At 43.4% G+C, this 19,619-nt stretch overlaps 1 protein-coding gene across 11 annotated transcripts in view; it reads left to right on the top strand.

The window, feature by feature from the left end:
- The window catches only part of NCKAP5 (NCK associated protein 5), a 652,533-nt gene that overhangs the window by 265,151 nt on the left and 367,763 nt on the right, over positions 1 to 19,619 (top strand). For 10 of the 11 annotated variants that reach the window (XM_075933271.1, XM_075933270.1, XM_025178765.2 and 7 more), the window contains one exon: positions 14,178 to 14,241. The exons of the other annotated variant lie outside the window; for it this stretch is intronic. In XM_075933271.1, coding sequence (XP_075789386.1) covers positions 14,178 to 14,241 — 64 coding nt within the window. The remainder of the gene's footprint in view (positions 1 to 14,177; positions 14,242 to 19,619) is intronic. 11 annotated transcript variants of the gene reach the window in all.

Below are 19,619 nucleotides of genomic sequence, written 5' to 3'. Positions count from 1 at the left end.
ATTAGTACTTCTTAAATAAAAAATTGTTAAGCCAATCATGGTAAACCAAGCCAGGCCTGTGTGCCTGAAAATGTGACAGTATTGTGGCTAGGAGCAATGCCGGTTAACGAAGTTTTCTGGTTAACAGAGTGCCGGATAAAAAAGGTTTCACTGTACTGTAGAACACTTGACATTTAAGTACTTGAAGTCTCACACGTAACATTGTATTAATGTGAGTACAGGTTGGACCTCTCTGGTTGCGCACCCTTGAGGCCTGACCGGTCTCGAATTAGAGAAGTTTCAAGACCTGAGGAGATCCCCTGCTACCTGCTTCCCAGACCACCTTTCCTCCCCCTCCCTCTGCCATGCTGCTGCAGCCCCAGCAGCCCGGACTGCCCTGTCCCCACTATTGGGGCTGCTGCGTTCCTGTCCTCATCCCCACTCTCAGGGCTGCCGCAGTTACTGCATCTCCTGCCCCAGCCACACCATCAGGGCTGCTGTGTCTCTGGCCCTGCTAAAGGGGCTGTCACGGCCCCTGCTGTGCTACCAGGGCTCGGGGCCAGTCCTAGCACCACTGGGCTCTGAGCCGCCAACCCCTTTGCCCCTGGGGCTCCCAGCCAGTACTCCCTGGTCCAGGAACACCCGTGGTCCTGCTGGACCACAGATGTTGCCAGATGAGAGAGTCCCGGTTTTTGGAGGTCCAACCTCTACTTGGATGTGATTTCCCTATAAGGTGCGGTGCTTGGTTATGTTTGTTTTTTAAAACTAAGCCTCCTTAAAGATGATGCAGTGCCATGCAATGTACTTGAGAAAAGATTCAGCATTCGTAAAGTTTTTAGAGTTACCACAGTGCTCGTATATCACTTCAGCAATACAGTTTTAACTAGGAAGGGGGAGCGGGAAGTTTGACCATAATTAACAAACTGCTCCATGGCCCTGACTGAGGACATTCTTGACATTAAGCACATGAGTTGTTCATTGAAGTCAAAGAGTGTACCCATATTAAAAGTTAGATGTATGCACATGTACTTTCATCGATCAGGAACTACAATTTAAAAAAATTGAGGTTATGTTGTAGCTTGCTTGTGTGAAAACAGTGACCTAAAAGCCTGTTACTATAGTCTGATTTTGAAGTCAATAGTAAAACACCTATAATGACCTAAGAGTGATCAGGATTTGGCACTCATAACTTCAAAAATACTGATACAGTTTCCTTTATCCTTGATTATTTATCTTTTCTCAATTACAACTATCAAACCAGTCAAGCTAGAAATGTCTACGTTTCCAATTTATTGTGTAGTTTAGGCACAAATACTTATATTGACTATATAGAGTTTGTGTATGCATGCACATGGAGGACCAGAAACGGAAAGATGAGATGATAGTTTATATTTCTAGCACTTTTATAAAACTCAAAAAACTACTCATTTGATTTTGTCTTTGTTGAACAGTTTCTCTTTTCTTCTTCTTCCCATCTATATTATCTCTGTTCCAAAAATATGCACCAAAAGAATAAAAAGGAACCCGTGGCACCTTAAGATTAACAATTTTATAAGGGAATCTTTTACTTCATGCACGTGATAAAGTGATTTGCAACTCACAAAAACTTACGCCCTCATAAAATTATTAATTTTTAAGGTGCCACCAGATTACAGGCAGTCCCCGGGTTACGTACAAGATAGGGACTGTAGGTTTGTTCTTAAGTTGAATCTGTATGTATGTCGGAACTGGCGTCCAGATTCAGACACTGCTGAAACTGACCGCCAGTTCTGACTTACATACAGAATCAACTTAAGAACCCCAGGCGTCCCCAAGTCAGCTGCTGCTGAAACTGATCAGCAGCTGATTCCAGGAAGCCCGGGGTAGAGCAACTCTGCCTGGGGCTTCCTGTAGTCAGCGCTGGTCAGTTTCAGCAGAAGCTGACTTGGGACGCCTGGGGCAGAGCAGCTGGGGTGCTGCTGGGTTGCTCCAGTAGCGCCGCTCCTCGGCACTACTGGACCAACCCAGCAGCACCCCATCTGCTCTGCCCCAGGCGTCCTGATTCAGCCGCTGCTGAAACTGACCAGCAGCGGCTGAATCAGGACCTGGGGCAGAGCAGCTGGGGTGCTGCCGGGTTGGTCCAGTAGTGCCCAGAGCGGCGCTGCAGGACCAATCGGCAGCGCCCCAGCTGCTCTGCCCCAGAGTCCAAAACAAAAGCCTGGTCTGCTGGGGGGGGGGGAGCACACTAGCTGCGCCCCCCCCCCCCAACAGACCAGGGACACGGGGAGCAGAGCCGCAGCGGCAGCAGACCACAGGCACCCAGACTGAAGCGGCAGCAGCTCTGGCAAAGCCTCAGAAGCGCGGGAACCCGCCCGGTGCCCCTGGTCTGCTGGAGACGGTCTCCAGCAGACCAGGGGCACCGGAGCAGCTTACGAACGGGGCTTTCTCGCTCCGACCTCCGGGGCGAGAAAGCCCCGTTCGTAAGTGCGGATCTGACGTAAGTACTTATTGTTTTTGCAGAAACAGACTAACACAGCTATCTCTGAAACCAAGAATGTATTTGAGAGAATTATGAGCAACTGAAAATAACTTGGAGAAGGGAAAAGTAGAATGGAAACTGCATCTCAATCTTAACTTCAGTATTCTTGAATATATATCATGTTGAGTAAAGGGGCTTAAAACTTTGCTCTTAGACCACTGTTTATTCACTTCACAGATGTCACACCTTATTGTACATTATGTTGATTTTTGGTTTGAGCCTTGTCCTAAGCTAGCATAGTAAGAATATTTTGCATAGTATTAACCATTTTTTTCATGATTATGAATGAAGCTTTTCCAGTCTTAAAGTTTTCCTGATTTTTCAACCATAAGAAACATAATCACTGTTACTATATGACCTTGTGCTGATCCCCCTCGGCTTAACTTTTCAGCCTGCCTGACTTCTGGATCTATGAATTCTAATAAAAGTGTTAATATCTGCACCAAAAACAGTCATTTTCCTATGGTAGCTGGTCTGAGCCTACTTATTACTATTCCAAATTCTTTTCTGCCCTGTCATTTGGGGATTGAAAAACCATTGGCAACTGAAGACCATGGTTCTTGTTTAGGGCCATAATAGAGAAGTTGTCACAGGTGTGTAAACCCTCACTCAACATCATTGAGAATTATCCTGATGATTCAGCATTATGCCATGCAGCATTACAATTGAGGAAAACTTGATAAGGGAGAATCAGTATCTTCTTTCCTGATAAAGACAAAGCACTAACACATTGTCACTAACTTCCTGAAAAAAGCAACTTTATCAACAATTTTATGTCTTCTGGAATGCGGAGCTCTTAAAACATGCTGCTTGCTGCTCCCTTTATCTCTAATCAGTGGAATGAAAACTAAAAGTACACTTAATGAGCGCAGCAAGCTGTGTATGCTGTCCTTTTTGGTATCCTGCTGACTATTGGCTATTGCTGATGAAAAGTGTTTAAAGGTCAACAAATTAAAAAGGACTGATTCTTGAGCTAGGGACATTTGCAGTACTACTGAAGTTAAACAGCTATCTTGAAAACAAGACACAATCAGAGTTCAAAATTGTCAACTTTGTGACTATCATCAAGATTTTATTTGGGATGAAATTTTAGGCCTGAGAATAAAGATGCTGTTTTTCTTAGTGATACTAAGGTATCTTTCCGATCCCTGTGGAAGCACAGGTAAATACAGCGGTGGTGGCTCGCCAGTGACAACCCCTGGCGGCCTGCTGTTTTTTATTGCCCACCCCTGATATAGACACACAATTACAAATAAATAGGGAACTATGCATTATTGGTGCCATTTTATATACAGGAATTATTCTAATGGTGTTTTAACAGTGTTAATATTCCAAAATGACTGCAGACAAAATAAATTAAGGTATTAAATATTTAGTTTTCCATTGAAGTTACATTTTTCCATTGCCAGATTCAATTAAAATTGTCATGATTTCAAAATAATGATTCAAAATTTCACTTTGGGACTACCGTTTTGATAGTATCAAATCTATTCTACACAATCTCCTATAGTAGAAAGCAATTTTTCAGCAACTGCTAACCACAGTGATCACAGCGCTGGTTAAAATTGAGTTAAATTAATTCACTACAGCCATACCACCTTGGGCCTGTGCTCTTGTCAGATCGCATAAACTAAATGGGGTCAAGCCTGGTTAGTACTTGGATGGGAAACCTCCATAGAAATAAGGGTGTTGAAGGAGGTGGTGTTTGTAATTCTGTGTATACAGTAGTATGTTTCGTCATAGGTCAGTATTGGCTCCATGCTGAAGCATTAGTTTAATGAATTTTAGAGACTGATTTTTTTAGGATCATTGTCAGAACAAGGTCCTGGATGCTAATTATTATTTGGGGTAAGTGTACATGTGTGTTTTCAAAATTCAGCTTTCCTATCCTGCCATACATTTGTACTGCCTTGGGTACTCTTTACTTCCTGTCTTTCTACTATGTAACGTTGCTGTGAAGATGTTTTTATTTTCCTGTGGCAAAGATATCTTCATTTGTATGGACTGGTACACCCATCTGGTAATAAAATAGTGTATGCTTGCTAACATGCAGTTTTGCTAATGTAGGTGTGGTATAATTATTTAAAATAATGTTTTACAAAGCATGGTTTTCAATCTGCCAATTAATCTCAAGAGCTCAGTTACGAAATGTTCACCAAATGAAGGAAAATACTAAGATTTTAAAATAATACTTTGTGCAGAGCTATGCAAGTTCAAGACAGTGTGAAAGTGACAAAGCTAAGGGTGAAACAAGTAAAAAAACCCAGTCTCTCTCTTTTTTGTTGTTGTCAGGTTGGTGGAAAACTAGAAAAACTAATGTGTCAATATCATGAGTACAGACCATAAGAGGAAATAAAGATAAGGTACAGCTTTATCAGAAAATGATAATGTACAGTATGAGAGGGAAACTCTGGAAGTTGCTTAAGTCTTAAGAATGCAAGACATATTCTGCATTCACATCCAGGGTTTATTGGTGTGTGATTTAGACTTGGGGGAAAAAAAGGGCTTTGTCACGTTTCATCTAGGTATTGTGTTATCTGTGAAACCTGGGGAACTGGATTCAGTGAAGCATTAGGTTAGATTTTGGGGCAATCCCAGAAATTTCAAATCTTCTTAAGTTTTGATTGATGCCAAATTACATTTTTATTACAAAACATTTTTAAACATATTTTTTCTTAGCCCTGAAACTGTGTCTAATCTAATTGTGCATGTCTAAACCTTCTTTGAAAATTTAAATGACATTCCATCGCAGATAATTTTGACTAGATGTATTCCTGCAGATTTTATCACATGACATCTTTAATTCATGAAAACTCTAGGACAATCCTGGAAGGTGGACTACTCTAGCCTTGACTATTACTCTGGAGAGATATAATATCACTTTACCAATGTAAGGGGCTGAACCAAAATTTACCTGGCCTAAAAGCTACCGAATTTGAGATTAAGTTATAGGTAAGAGATAAGAGTTTGGGAGGTTCAGTATTAGGGTTTGGCCCATTAAGGAATTTAGAGTTATGACTGTTTAAGATTAGGAATAAGATTAGAAAATATATACTTAGATTTTGAAGTGAATAATTTACACAGCAAATACAGAATCTTTTGTGTGTGTGTCTGGAATATCTGAACTATATCAACATTTTTGTTCAAAGTTGTGTGTTTTTTTTAAATTAAGTTATTTTTGTCTTTCTGAATTGTGAAAAGTTAGTGTTTGATTTTGAAAAATCTGAGCTGGGTCAGTTAGCTGTGACTAACTGTAGGAATGTAGGCATGATTGTTTAGAACATAAATCTTTTTCTTTTGTGGGCCAAATGTACCTTTCTTGTCCCAGCTCATCATTCCACAGAAAGGTATGAAATTGTGAGAGATGTTAGTGGTTGGAAAAGTTTCAAATGTATTTGAAAGCATTGAAAAGTCCCCCTTCCTATTGATATAGTCTGAAGCGTGGTGGTCGAAGGCCAGGATAGGGATATGAGTGCCGTCTGTGGCCTCCCACTCCCCTCCCCCTGCAGTTGAGGAAGCCCATGTTGGTAAAGCCAGAGTGATGACCTTCCTATAGCAGCATGTTGTTGATGGCCTTGGGTGCCTGCATAAGCACAGCTCTGAGTATGGAGTTTCCCATGCTGAACTGGTTCTTGACGGAGTGGTATCTGTCCAGCATTGTGCGATCCAGAGGGTGATGCCGATGCTCTTATGCAGGGGGATGGTGGGTTGCAGTCCGGTGACCTGTCACCCAAGGACAGGGGCGAGCCATTCGCAGAGCTCCAGGAAAGTGGCCTTCCGCATGCGGAAGTTCTGCAGCCACCCCTGGTTGTCCCGTGGCTGCAGAATAAGCTGGAACTGGTCTCCCTGTGCCAGAAGCTGTGTTTGATGGTGTCCAAGGGACTTATGGGCATTTGCAGCAGCAGGAGTGCCAAGATCTGGGTGAAGGGGTCCTCCGGTTGAGGCTGGTCATCGTCCTATTGGAGCAGCATGTGGGTAATGTGGATAAACTGTGCCATGAGGTGCAGCATGAGGCCCGTGAGCATGGCAGTACTTTGCAACAGCTCCGGCTCCACGATGTCAGTGCTGTGGCATCTGCAAGGCCAACCAGAGCACACTGTGTTGATCTGGTGTCCCATATGGGGGAGGCAGTGGAGGAGCGGTGTGTGAGACATGGTCATAGAGAGGAGACCCTGACAGCATGTGTTACAGCTTGCCTGACCAAGCAGCCACTGAAAATATCTGCCCTTTTGGTGCCCTCCCTGGAGTGCTTCTAGGGCAGTGGTCCCCAACCTTTTGGGGCTACCGGGCACCCGGGGGCGGTGCTGTGCATGCGCTGTACGCCCATGGCAGGGGCCGTGCATGCGCCTTGTGCCCGGGGCCCAGTGCGCAAGAATGGCTTGGGCCGGCCCTGGTCACTCGGCGGGCGTACATAAATGCCCTGGCGGGCGCTATGGCACCTGCAGGCACCGCATTAGGGACCACTGTTCTAGGGGCTCTAAGTCTGTGGCAGGCTCCAGTCAGTGTGGCCGCACTATTTTGAAATAATTCTGAGCTATTTTGATGCTGCCTTGTAGAATGGACATGCTATATCGATTTTGTTATTTTGGGAGTTGTTATATCGTTTTTACTTATTTTGAAATTACTTCCTAATGTAGACATGCCCTAAGAGAATTTTGTAAAACTTTTACCATTTTACATTTTTTCTAAAAGTGGCAATAAGTACACCTGAAAGTGAATTTGTTTCAATGTTTTGTCCAGTCCCTACAGAATTGTTTTTGTCTGGCTTAGGTCTGCTGTTGTAACTAAAATAATTCACTTTGTTGGTCTACGTCTAGACTGAACGCCTCTTTCGTAAGAGACTTTTTTGAAAGATACTTTCGAAAAAGCCTCTTTAGAAAAAGAGCGTCTAGACTACAACTAGTATTTTCAAAAAAGCAAGCTGCTTTTTCGAAAGAGAGCACCCAAGCAGTCTGGATGCTCTCTTTTGAAAAAGCACAGTTTGCATTACGTAGCGCTTTTTTTCGAAAGAGCACTTTTGAAAAAAGGCATTCTTCCTCGTAAAATGAGGTTTTTTGTGGTCGAAAAAACTGCCACGTTCTTTCAATTTACTTTCAAAAGAACATGGCAGCAGTCTAGATGTAGGGGAAGTTTTTTTGAAAAAAGGCCACTTTTTTTTCGAAAAACCCTGTAGTTTAGACACACCTTTAATTACTTACCTCAATGGGTGTAAATATGCTTTGTTTATAAATAAGTAAATCCATGTAAATTCACAGCAGATCTAAGCATATTTCCTATTTTAAAAAGATTTTAAAAAATGAAAATATTTTTGAAAGCTCATCACAGTGTTCTTATACATTCAAAACATCTGAAAGGCTAAAACAGGTGAAAATCTATTATATTCTGTATCTCAGAGTAAAAATGCTTATCCAACTGACACTGTTAATTTAAAAATAAAACAGCTGAGAATGGTTACAAGTTCTATCTTAATCGGATTTGTGAATGGTTAATTTTCTCAGACAGTGGTTTTGAATAGCCAGTCTCATTTGGTCACAGTTAAACACAATGGACCTTATTCTCCCTTGCTATGCAGTTTGTATAATAATTTACAGTAATGCAAACTGTGAGTAAAATTCTGCCAACCTGGAATGGTACCACTTTGTATGCATTTGCAAGCACTTTGGTGGTGTATATGATTACATATGGTGCAAAGCAATGAATTACCATGCTCAATGGATCAAATTAACACCTGGTGGAATGCCATGAAGTCACACCATCGACTCATTTGGACCAGCACCATTACTGTGCCTCAGGAATGTGTCCTAGGGTAAACATCTGCTTGGAGTGAAGTACAACAGTTTCTTCATTTCTACGATGGGTCCCTCTTTAAAATAGAAACATAAACTTGATTTGCCTTCAGATAAACCCTGTTTTAGACACCCATGCAACAGATGGCTGTGCAGTGCCCTTAACCTTTTTAGTCATGCATAAGCTACTTTTTGATTTTGTGGGTTTTTTAATTGAAAAAAAGCCTTTTGTTCTTAATTGCAGAATATTTCAGATATTAACATCTTGGTCTTGCAGCATGGTAAGATACTGTGAGAATGACCATCCGGGCTTTGTTTCATTAGGAAATCCCTCAGGAAAGCTCTCTTTTTGCTATTTCTCCAAGGCTCTTGCTGGTTGTACTCAGAATATTTATGTGCCAGAAAGATAAATCTTTTTATTAGAGAAAGCATAGATGGGATTTTTGGGTCCTCAAGATCTCCAGAAACTCTCAGCTAATTCTGCATTCAAATGTAGGATAGAATGGAGAGAGAAAATAATTTCCTTTTATCCTTTTCATTGAAGGAAAGAAGATTTCTGTTTGCAGAGCGCTGAAGTAGATCTAGGAGGGCCCCACATTGTTTTATTGTGTGTATTTTAATGTTGATTTTTCTAGCAGACTGTAAATATGAATAAACAGCTCGCATGTGCTTTGCTCATGAAATATCCTTAGGCATTTGTTTTGCAATTAATAAGTCAAAACCCCTCAAAGCATATGCTAGCTTTTCCACTAAAGCATGTTAAAGCAGTGAAGCAATGCATAAAAGCAACTATTTCCAGTGAATGAGCTAAATCCTTAACATAGGATTAACTGTTTTTGTAATTTTCTTATGGTAGCATCCAAGCAAAATACCTTAAAATACCTTAAAAAAGGGGCTCTGTTTAAAAGCAACATATTTGCATGAAAGGTGCTGTTAGTGTATTAGTTCTACCTGTACATGTTGAATGGATTTTTAGAGCTCTGATAGGTCGAAAAACAAAAACAGATAAAATAAACAACTTGATTAGATTAAATGTAAGATCCGGTTATGGCTCATGCTGGGTCTGGGAGCTCAGACCCCTCCCTCCCCGGAGAGGGGCTGCCCAGGGACTATAGAATAGTCAACTAACCGTTAAGAATTCATGAGGTTCATCGACTATTCAGTTAACTGATATTTAACATCCCTATCTCTGACTCCACAACAACTTACCCAAGAACAGAGAAGAATCCCTAATCAAGGTAAAGGGCCCATTCCCATCTGTATTCTCTTGCTTAGTCCTTTTTATTTTATTTCTTCCCAGGTCAGCTTTTCCTGCCTCATATACTCAACTTTCCAAAGTGGTGGCATTGGTCTGCTAAAGGAGATGCACCGCTAACCCAGTTTGGAAGTACACTTCCCTATTTAATTTTCCCTTTGAACAAATCCTATTTTTCTAAGTACTTATAGGGCCCTGTTCATTGTAGTAACTGAATACCTGTATTAGACAGGAAGCATGTGACTAAGCTAGGTCTTCTCATTCTCAGTCCAACATCCTATCTTTTAGGCAATGCTTCTGTTTAACATTGTTTAAAATATGTTTCTCAGATACGACTTTCCTTATGCATCAACAAATACCAGTACAGAAAATGACCTTATTGTGGGTCTATACTAATGTAAAGAATTTGCGGCATATTACCCTTTAAGATATAATGCATTTTTGAACAGTCCAAAGTAACTTGAGATGGGACGTAACACAATATGATATGAAACTGGTTTCTGTCTACACACACACACGCACGCGCCCAGGGATTTAAAAACAGATGATTTTCAACTTTCATATAATATTAATGATTTTAAAAGACATACAGGTCAGCTTATGTTTTGCCACGGAAATATTCCTGTCTGGGCAGATTTAAGCAATAAAGTCAGTTTCAGCTTAAGTTTCCTGACTAATTATCTCATCATTGAGAGGGGAGGAGGCTGGTTTTCTGTCCCAAGATACATGTGTGATTAGGGTCCATCTGACCAATACCATTACCCCTTGTGGAAGCCTTGCAGATCCTCACACACCTATGGTGGGCCACTCTGAAGCATCCCCTGGTTGAATTGTACCTAAAAGAATTTTGCTGCCCCAATTTTCTCATTTGTGCTCGGGCCAGCCCTTCATCATGGCACACAGTAGGCTCTGCAAGAGCTGATGCGGACTGCCAGTGTTATTTTCGGCGGAAAGAATTCCCAAGGAGTAGGTAAAGCATTTTTGCCTTCCTTCCCCACTCCATCTATGGAGCCTTGATAAGACAGATGTTCCACAGCTTTAGGGAAAAAGAGAATACTTCCTCCTTACATTTCTCTCATCTCCTGCCCCCATCCTCACACTTTTACCAGTAAATATTGTCTGCTTTTTTAGGATGGCTATTGACCAGGTGAAATTATACAGTCTGTGTTTCAGCACTTGTTCTGGAGTTGGAAATCATGCTTTTTCAGTGTAGCCAGCTGTTGGTGGGTTTGAAGAGTTGAAGTATTTGGCTGTCTCTGGCTTTTTCACTGAGCCTTGTGTTATGCACTTGCACCGTTTACCATTTTAATGAATCCTCCATTGCTCCATAAATTGGTAGGAGATTGGGACTTTACTGTAATGGGCTCATGGGTATAGAATTCTTTCCCTGTGTTCCCCTTTTCTGAATTCATCTTGGTCTGTTCCCAGGCTGAAACTCAATCTCTAAAAAAAAAGTTTTGTTTCATACGACATATGCGAATTTGTCTACATGCAGATACAAATTGTGCATTATTAATTCCATATTTGTCTACTCTTGCTGCCTTTTACCCCTTATTTTGTGCCCCTTGACTGATTTGATTTGTTAAAATTTTAAAAAGCCAACTTGTATTTTAGTTTTTAGTTTTAAAAAGTGTATTTAAAACAGTTTGTATTGTGCCTCACAACACAGTGCTCCAGATATAGTAAGAAGGTGGAAAGAAAAGGTGGAGTTGAATAGTTGATAAATAGTGATTTTTACTTCAGCAGAGGAGTGAGGCATCTTTCAGCAGGCTAGATAGGTATCAGGTTGGTTTTAGTTGCAAGGCGTTAGTTGCCTTGCAGATTGAGAAAAGGAGATGCGTGATATCTGCTGTGAAATTAATATATGAGAGTTTTTCTATTGTCCATGCCATTTATTTAATTCAAGATAAAGTTCTTGGACTGATGTGTGAATTGAAAACATGGTCAGGTAATTATATTAACTTCTGTTCCCTTCTCAGGATTGTCACTGTATGTATTTTTAGGTCTCAATCCTGTTTGGTGAATGGAAGTGAATAAAAGAAGTGAATAGAACTCTCTAAGGGTGCGTTTACACAGCAGGCCTTATCTCTAAATAAGCTATGCAAATTGAGCTATGTTCCTCATAGGTTTAAGCATTAGATGTGAGGTGGTAATACTCTTCTCGCTGCCAAAATGTTACTGTTTTTCTGAAGTTGCCATTCAAAGTGGCTGTATTGTTGTCCTCACAATACATTTGTATGCTTTAATGTGGTTGCATCACTAATATTCCCCAATAAGTATTGGACCCAGTTGAAAAATGCCCTTCATGCCTTTCTTAAAACAATTTATAAATGTTATATCCTATCTTTTTATTCTTTTCCTTGCTCACTCTACTTAACTACTATCTAGTGCCGTAGTCACCAACCCGTCGATTGTGATCGTGAGGCCTCGACCAGTCGATCGTGAGGCGTTCAGGCACCTCCACCCCCTATTTTCCTCCCACCCTCGAGAAGCCCCACTATCTATCTCTAGTGTAGTGCTGGCTTCCCGCGGGGTGGACGGAAGTCCTGGGTGAAGCCTGCGTCACTTCCGGGGGCTCTGGAAGTGCGTAGCTGCTCCGCTCCCACAGCTCTGTCACGTGCTGGGGGAGAGGGCGTTGGCTCCAAAAGAGGAGTCCGGCGGCTTCCCTGGGAAGGGTGAGTTGAGCGCAGGGATTTCCCTGCACCGCGGGAGCGGGGGTCGGCCCCAGGGTTTGGCCTAGGGAGGCTCCCGTGGGGGTTTGGCCCTGCTGCAAGAGAGGCGGCTTGGACCCAGCCAAGGTGCCCGTGGGGGTTTGGCCCCGCTGCGGGAGAGGCGGCTTGGCCCCGGGGTTGGTCGTGCTGTGGAAGGGGAAAGAGGGGGCTGGCTTGGTCAAGCCGAGCTGCGGGAGGGGGGTTTGGCCCCAGGGCAGACACCTGTGGGGGTTGGCCGTGCTGTGAGAGGGGGTTGGCTGCGCCGCAGGACAGGGGGTTTGGCCCCGCCGCAGGGGGGGGGTTGGCCCTGGAGCAGGCACGCGCGGGGTTTCCCTGCTCAGCGGGTGGGGAGGGAGTCGGGGCCGGAGGAGGCACGTGCTGGCTTCCCTCTGTGTGGGGGGGAATCCTGAGAGGAGGCAGATAGAGGGGACTCCCTGCTGCCATGGGCACCCCGTCCCCTGTCTGCACTCCCCGCTCCCCAGTCCCCACTCCCCTGTCCTCAGCTACAGAACACTGTCCCCATTCCCGTCCCCACTCCCCAAACTCTGTCCCCACACTCCTCTCCCCAGCTACAGACCTCTGTCCCCACTCCCCTGTCCCCAGCTACAGACCTCTGTCCCCACTCCCGTCCCCACTCCCTGAACTCTGTCCCCACTGGCACCCTGTCCCCAGCTGCAGAAACCTGTCTTCTGCCCTCCCAGCACCCTGTTCCCTCTCCACTGCCCCCAGCCGCAGAACTGTCCCCACAAAATGTATAATTATAAATGCTTCATTTTAGATTTAAATAGCATGAATAAAAAACAGACCATTTATTTCATAACTATAAACACGTGATTTTAATGTTATATATCACATAATTTAAAAATAAACTGTTTATCAGTGTGTGTAAGTAAGGGCTGGGGATAGCAAGTGATGGACAGGAGGAGAATAGAGAGGGCGGTGCTTCAAGGAAGGGGCGGGGCTTCAAGGAAGGGGCGGGGTGGTAGATCTTCGCCTGTTCTGAGATTTAAAAAGTGATCTTGGGTGTAAAAAGGTTGGAGACCACTGATCTAGTGTCTTTTGTTTCACTTTACGCTATTGGAGTAAGAGCCTTCTCTCCTGTACCTTCTGCATACTATGTCTCTCTACTCCACGGCCTTCCATGATCTTTCTGGACAACATCCACAGATGGAGTAAACTGGCATTGCTCCAGTAGTGCTACCCCAGTATATACCAACTGATAATCTGCTCCCCAATCTCTCTTCAGATCCACTAAAACCATATATTTTCTGTCTCGTGCATAACTCTCAGAGAGACACTATGTTGTTATTTACTGTACATAATTAGAGCTTGATTTTATACACCTACTCCTTTAATAAAACACATAGGCCTACATGAAGTCAAGCTAAGTATCTGAATGAGGATTCCACGTGACATAGGGTTGAGGTCTAATACTGTAAGTAAAAGTGAATTACAAAATTCTACAGAATGTGTTAATAGAGTTGGTAATGCATTCTTAGTTTCTTCTCTTGTTAGTTTATTAATCAAGTACAAATATAGTAGCATATTTGTATTTAAATATACCAACCTTTTAACCAGAGCTGCCACAGAGTGGAATAAAGTTGATGTGCAGGTTATGGAAAAAATGAGAACAATGCAATTTAGGTGAAGTTCTCCCATAAAGCCAAGATCCTGGGCTACTTTGCTACTTGTTTCAATGGAACACTCGATGCATAGATTGACTTCATTCACTGACATGGTGTCAGGTGTCACAAAATGCAACAATAAAGCTCAACTCCTTGAAACGTTTTTAGGAAAATTGGCAGAGGGAGAGCTTTGCCAAGACGATTACCATGGCAGTGTGGAAGAATGCTGCAATGACAGGCGAGCAGAGCATTCTCCCAACTAGTGAAAAATGATCTGCTTTTCATGTGCTTCTATTTCCATAGGGAGAAGTTTTCTGTGGCTCAGCTGCAGCGGGAAGTTGCACGAAGTAAGAGCGAAGGGACAATGGTAAGTGTCTGCTGATGCATATTTCGCAGTTCCAGTGGTGCCTTTTCAATTCACGCCTCAGACCCTTTCACGTTCCTGAGGATGCTCACTGAACTATTAGTCCTGCATTAAGCTTTATGATGATTTTACCAGTGATAAGTTTGGCAAAACTCGGAGTTGTACCAGAAGCACCCCTGTGTTGGAAATGTTTGTATTAGAGAAATCATCTCCTTGCCCCAGTGATGGGCTCTGCTGGAAATTCACACTCAGAGTCACATAAGTATCACTGTAAACCTAAATGGAAAATATCAAATTGAGAAATTGGGGTTGTTTAGTCCTCAGCTACCCTGTCCAAGCTGTGCAAAATGGAAAATGTAAGTAAGAAAGTAAGAAAGAAAAGATGACTAGTTTGATAACTTTAGAAATATTAAACTCTTAATTTATTTTTTACCTTCCATTGGGTGGTTGTTTTCCATCTATGGTGCATGGGGATGAAGCCTCTGCCTCTGAGTTAAACCAACATGGCTGGTTTTGGTTAACTGTTAACTTCAGTTGATAGAGGCATTATCACATTAAACCAACTTTCTTTTTGCCCCAACCATTTGACATTGCTTAATTTATTTGAAAGCCAGAGGAATTTTCCATTTGAGAAGGACTCTTCTTCACTTGAAAAGTCAGGAGCAAGGTGGACCCAAGGTCTAAAGCAGAAATGTTCAAGGTGCCTAAAACAAAACCCAGTTTCCTTGGACATGTGCATGAAGCTGCCATTGGCTAAAACAAAGTCATCCTTCAAGGTTCCCTCTAACCTGTGTGGGAGCACAACCCCGTAGTTGCTTAATGAGCCCCACCCAGCCGGGCCTCAGGAAGGGATGTATCCCTACCAGCTGGGAGAGGCTCACTGCTCTGTCCTCAGCAGGGAGCTGCTGCTGTGGTTGAGGGAGAAGTTCCCCTCTCCCAGCCAGGCAACTCCATGCAGGAGTCCTGAGTCCCTGGCTGGCTGGGGCTATGTTGCTTCGTATCTTAGAGGGAACCTTGATTGGATCTGAAAGCACAATTTGGTCATTGTTTGTTAAACTAAGCGGGGAGAGTCTGAAATAGTGACCGTATGGAGAGTGTACGTGTGCATGTAAAACTCCACTGATCTTGTGATGTAAAGTCTTGAAAACCTTAACATTTCCACACTTCCCCTTTAAATATATAACACAAGTGAATTTTAATGGCTAGTATAATAAAATGGAAGAGATTCGGAAGGCAAAATTGGAAGCATGCAGATAAAGATGAGTTTGAGTCTGAAGTCATAGCTTTTAAATTTGAAGCTAGAGAAATTCTAACAGGAAACAATGAACAAATTTTAACAGTGCAACTGATTAATCATTGGAAAAATTACCAAATTATCGTGGTGGATTCTCCATCACTGGCAATTTGTAGATCAATATTGGGCTAAACTAGAGCCTATCATTTAGAAAAAAACCACCCAAACAGGAATTAATTCATGGAATTCCATCCTCCCGTGTTATGTAGTGTCAGAATAGATGGTCAGGATTTATGAATCTATTGTATATATTGGAGCAGAGCTCATATACAAATTGAGGAAAATTATATATTCCAGCATTAAATCATAACCTAAGAGTCTGTAGTTCAGACAAAACTCCCCTGGTATCAAAGTTAGGCCTCAGGAAAGATGGCAGAGATTAGGCCCCAGATTTGCCACTGTGTATTAGTTTTCAGTATAAAAAAGCATAAAGCTCTGTTACCTTGATTGAAATGTTTCTTTTAATTTCATAAACTCGTTTTTAAAGTTGTGATTACTTTTTGTGAGAGAATTCAAGGCTCTTAAAATAATATTAACCTTCTGGACATGCATACTTTTTGAGTATGTGCGATTCCAGTGGATGTGTATCCTGCGCCAGGTAGAAAAATGTACACTACTTATAATTTGCTTCCCTACACAGGGGGATGCTAGTTAATTTTAGACATGACTTATGACCAGCTGTTACCACCTATGTACAGCCCATGGAAATTATAGAGAAGAAAGACTTGTTGCATTATCTGGTCCACCCGCCCTTTCAGCAATAGCTGCAGTGGGGATTGTTCAGACAGAGCAATAATTAAAAGTAAACATTAAGCATGTGTTTTAGATCCTATTTAAGCTGGGATATCCTTGCTCAAAATATGAATTATACGCATCTGTATAAATAGCACATGTGGTAAGCAGTAATGAAATGCATCTTTAGGAGGAAAGAATGATGAGTGCCACTCATGGTGAGTTATCCCATCTTTTTGCGAGAGAAGTAATCAGGCGTAAACAGTGTATGATACCAAGCTATCAGACTGATATAGGAAAGACATTTTTTAAGTCCTTGGCTCCCAGAGTTATTCTAGCTCAGGAGTTCAATTTATTCTTGGCAGAAAATATACCAGGGAATGCTGAGGTGAAAGGATTAAATGAAGATTTTTTTCTCTCAAGATAAATAGTCTCTATCAAAAAATACATAAATACATTTTACCGATATAACAAATACATTTTAAAACAAGAATACTATAAAAGCTAGCATGTCACAGCTAGAATTTAGTGAATATAGGGAATAAATTATATGCTACTTATGACATGGAAAAATAGGCTAAGCTTAGCATTGTAAAATCGGAACTTCGAGAGAGTCTTCGAAACCAGTCCCTTGCACAAATGGCAGAAAGAAGCACCTTCTAGAGTGACCATCCCAGACAGGTGTTGGTCTAACCTGCTCTTAAAAGTTCTCCAATGATGGAGATTCCACATCCTCTCCAGGTAATTTATTCCAATGCTTAACCATCCTGACATTAAGGAAGTTTTTCCAAATGTCCAACCTAAACCTCCCTTGCTTCAGAGTAAGCCCATTACTTCTTGTTCTATCATCAGAGGTCAAGGAGAATATATTTTTTCCCTCCTCTTTGTAACAATATTTTAGGTACTTGAAAGCTGTTATGTCCCCTCTCAGTCTTCTCTTTGGATTTGTCCAGTTAGACAGTTGGCAATACTTATTAGGTGAGCATGTGGAAGTCCTGTCTGTGCTGGAGGAGAATGCTCAACACTGCAGCCAGCAGCTTGCTGGGCACCAGCCAGCCCACCTAAGTGCCAAGTGGACCACCTCCATACTGGTGCAGCTTGTGCGTGTGTGTGGTGGCCCATTGACTCCTCTGCCCTGGGTCTGGACAGGGCCAGCCCGAGGTATTCTGGCACCCTGGGTACGGGCGCGCGGCGCCGCCCCCAGGGCACACGACGCATGTGCAGCCTGGCTACGGCCGCTGGCATGCAGCCCAGGGCCCGCCCCTAAATCGCACGGTGCAAGCGCGGCCCAGTCCGGCCTGGCCATCGCTGCTGGCACACGTGCCGGGCCGTGTAGGGCCCCGTGGCCATGGGGGGAAGAGCACTGCTGGCCGGTGCCGTGGGGATGCGGGTGGGCCAATGCTGTGGGAGCTGGGCGCGCGGCGCCTGATGGCAGCTGTAAGGGACGCCGCGCGTCCCTTACAGCTGCCATCAGGCGCCCCCCATCGGTTGGCGCCCTGGGAAGCTGCCCGGCTCGCCCATGCCTCCGTCCGGCCCTGGATCTGGAACTGCTGTCAGCAGGCCAGCCTGTGATTGGAACATGTAATGGGGATAACGGGGCTCCTTAGACACAATTTTCTTACACTCACCATCCTCCACCTCAGTTGGACTCTTTGATGGAGCACAGGGCAGACTTCTGTATTCTTAGAGGTATTATGCAGTACCAAACCCAGGGCCTCTGTATTAAAAGCCCTAATTTGTGACTGGGCTGTCAGAGCAGCCGCTGCGTACCACGCAGCTCCAGCCCCGCCTGCGGCATGACCGCATTGCCACCCGCCACACAGCTCTAGCCTTGGCCAGGCCCGTGGCAGCAGCCACCACCTACCATGTGGCTCTGGCCCCAACTGGGGCCACGGTAGCAACTGCTACCTGCCACACAGCTCTGGCCCTGGTTGGGCCTGCGAGAACAACAGCACCCACCGCCCATCATGTGGTGCCAGCCTTGACAGGGGCCGCAGCAGCAGCGGCCACCCACCACGCAACTCTGGCCCTGATTGGGGCTGCAGCAGTAGCGGCCACCTGCCACCCACCATGCAGCTCAAGCCAGGACCAGGCCTGCCATGCAGCTCCAACCCCAGCAGCAGCCACTGCCCACCACGCGGACCACACGGGCTTCAGCTCCAGTCCCGGAGAAGGACTGAGACTAGGGCCAGGGCTGCATGGTGGCTGCCTTGCTGATCCTGGGGTGGGGCAGTTGACCCCCACCCCAAGCAGCTGAGCAGCCACTGCATGGCTCTGCTGAGGAGGTGGGCACAAGGCAAATTGTTGGTGCACACCTGCGCAGAAAAAACACTGCTCTTCTGTATTCCATGACTTTTCAAAGATGATAGCAAATGGCTCAGATAACTCCTGAGTCAGCTCCTTGAGTATTCTAGGATGCATTTAATGAGGCCCTGGTGACTTGAAGACATCTAATTTGTCTAAGTAATGTTTAATGTATTCTTTCCCTATTTAAGCATCTGAATCTACTTCAGTTTTCACTGGCATTCACAACATTAGATATCAAGTTGCCCCCAACAAAGAAATTGTTGACCACCTCTGCCATTTCCACACTTTCTGTTACTTTTTCTTTCATCATTGAGTAAAGGGCCTAATCTTGTCCTTGGTCTTCCTCTTGCTTCTAATTTATTTTAGAATGCTTTCTTTTTACCCTTTATGTCTCTAGCTAATTTGATCTTGTTTTGTGTCTTGGCCGTTTTGCCCCTACATACTTCTGTTATTTGTTTATATTCATCCTTTTTAATTTGACTTAGTTTTCACTTTTTGTAGGACTTCTGTTTTTTTTGGATCATTAAAGATCTCCTGGTTATGCTGGCTGGTCTTTTGCCATGTCTTTTCTATGCAGTGGAATAGTTTGCTATTGTGCCCTTAATAATGTATTTTTGAGCAACTTCAGTTGCTTTTCTTATTAGACTTGTTTCACATGGGATCTTATATACCAACTCCCCAAGTTTGCTAAAGTCTTCCTTCTTAGAATCATAGCGTTGGAAGAGACCTCAGGAGGTGATCAAATACAGCCCCCTGCCCAAAGCAGGACCAATCCCAACTAAATCAGCCCAGCCAGGGCTTTGTCAAGCCGAGACTTAAAAACCTCTATTGATAGAGATTCCACCACCTCCCATTCCAGTACTTCACCACCCTCCTAGTGAAATAGTTTTTCCTATTATCCAACCTAGACCTCCCCCACTGTAACTTGAAATCCATTGTCTTTATTTTGCTATTCTCCCCCCTACCATTTCTTAGAATCATGAACTCTGTCATTTCTTGATCACTTTCATCCAAGCTGTGAACAGTTTGATTAGCTTAGATTTATTTA

Source organism: Pelodiscus sinensis, chromosome 7, assembly GCF_049634645.1.
Source record: "Pelodiscus sinensis isolate JC-2024 chromosome 7, ASM4963464v1, whole genome shotgun sequence".
NCBI classification, from domain to species: domain Eukaryota; kingdom Metazoa; phylum Chordata; order Testudines; family Trionychidae; genus Pelodiscus; species Pelodiscus sinensis.
This window is presented reverse-complemented; position numbering and strand designations above follow the sequence as displayed.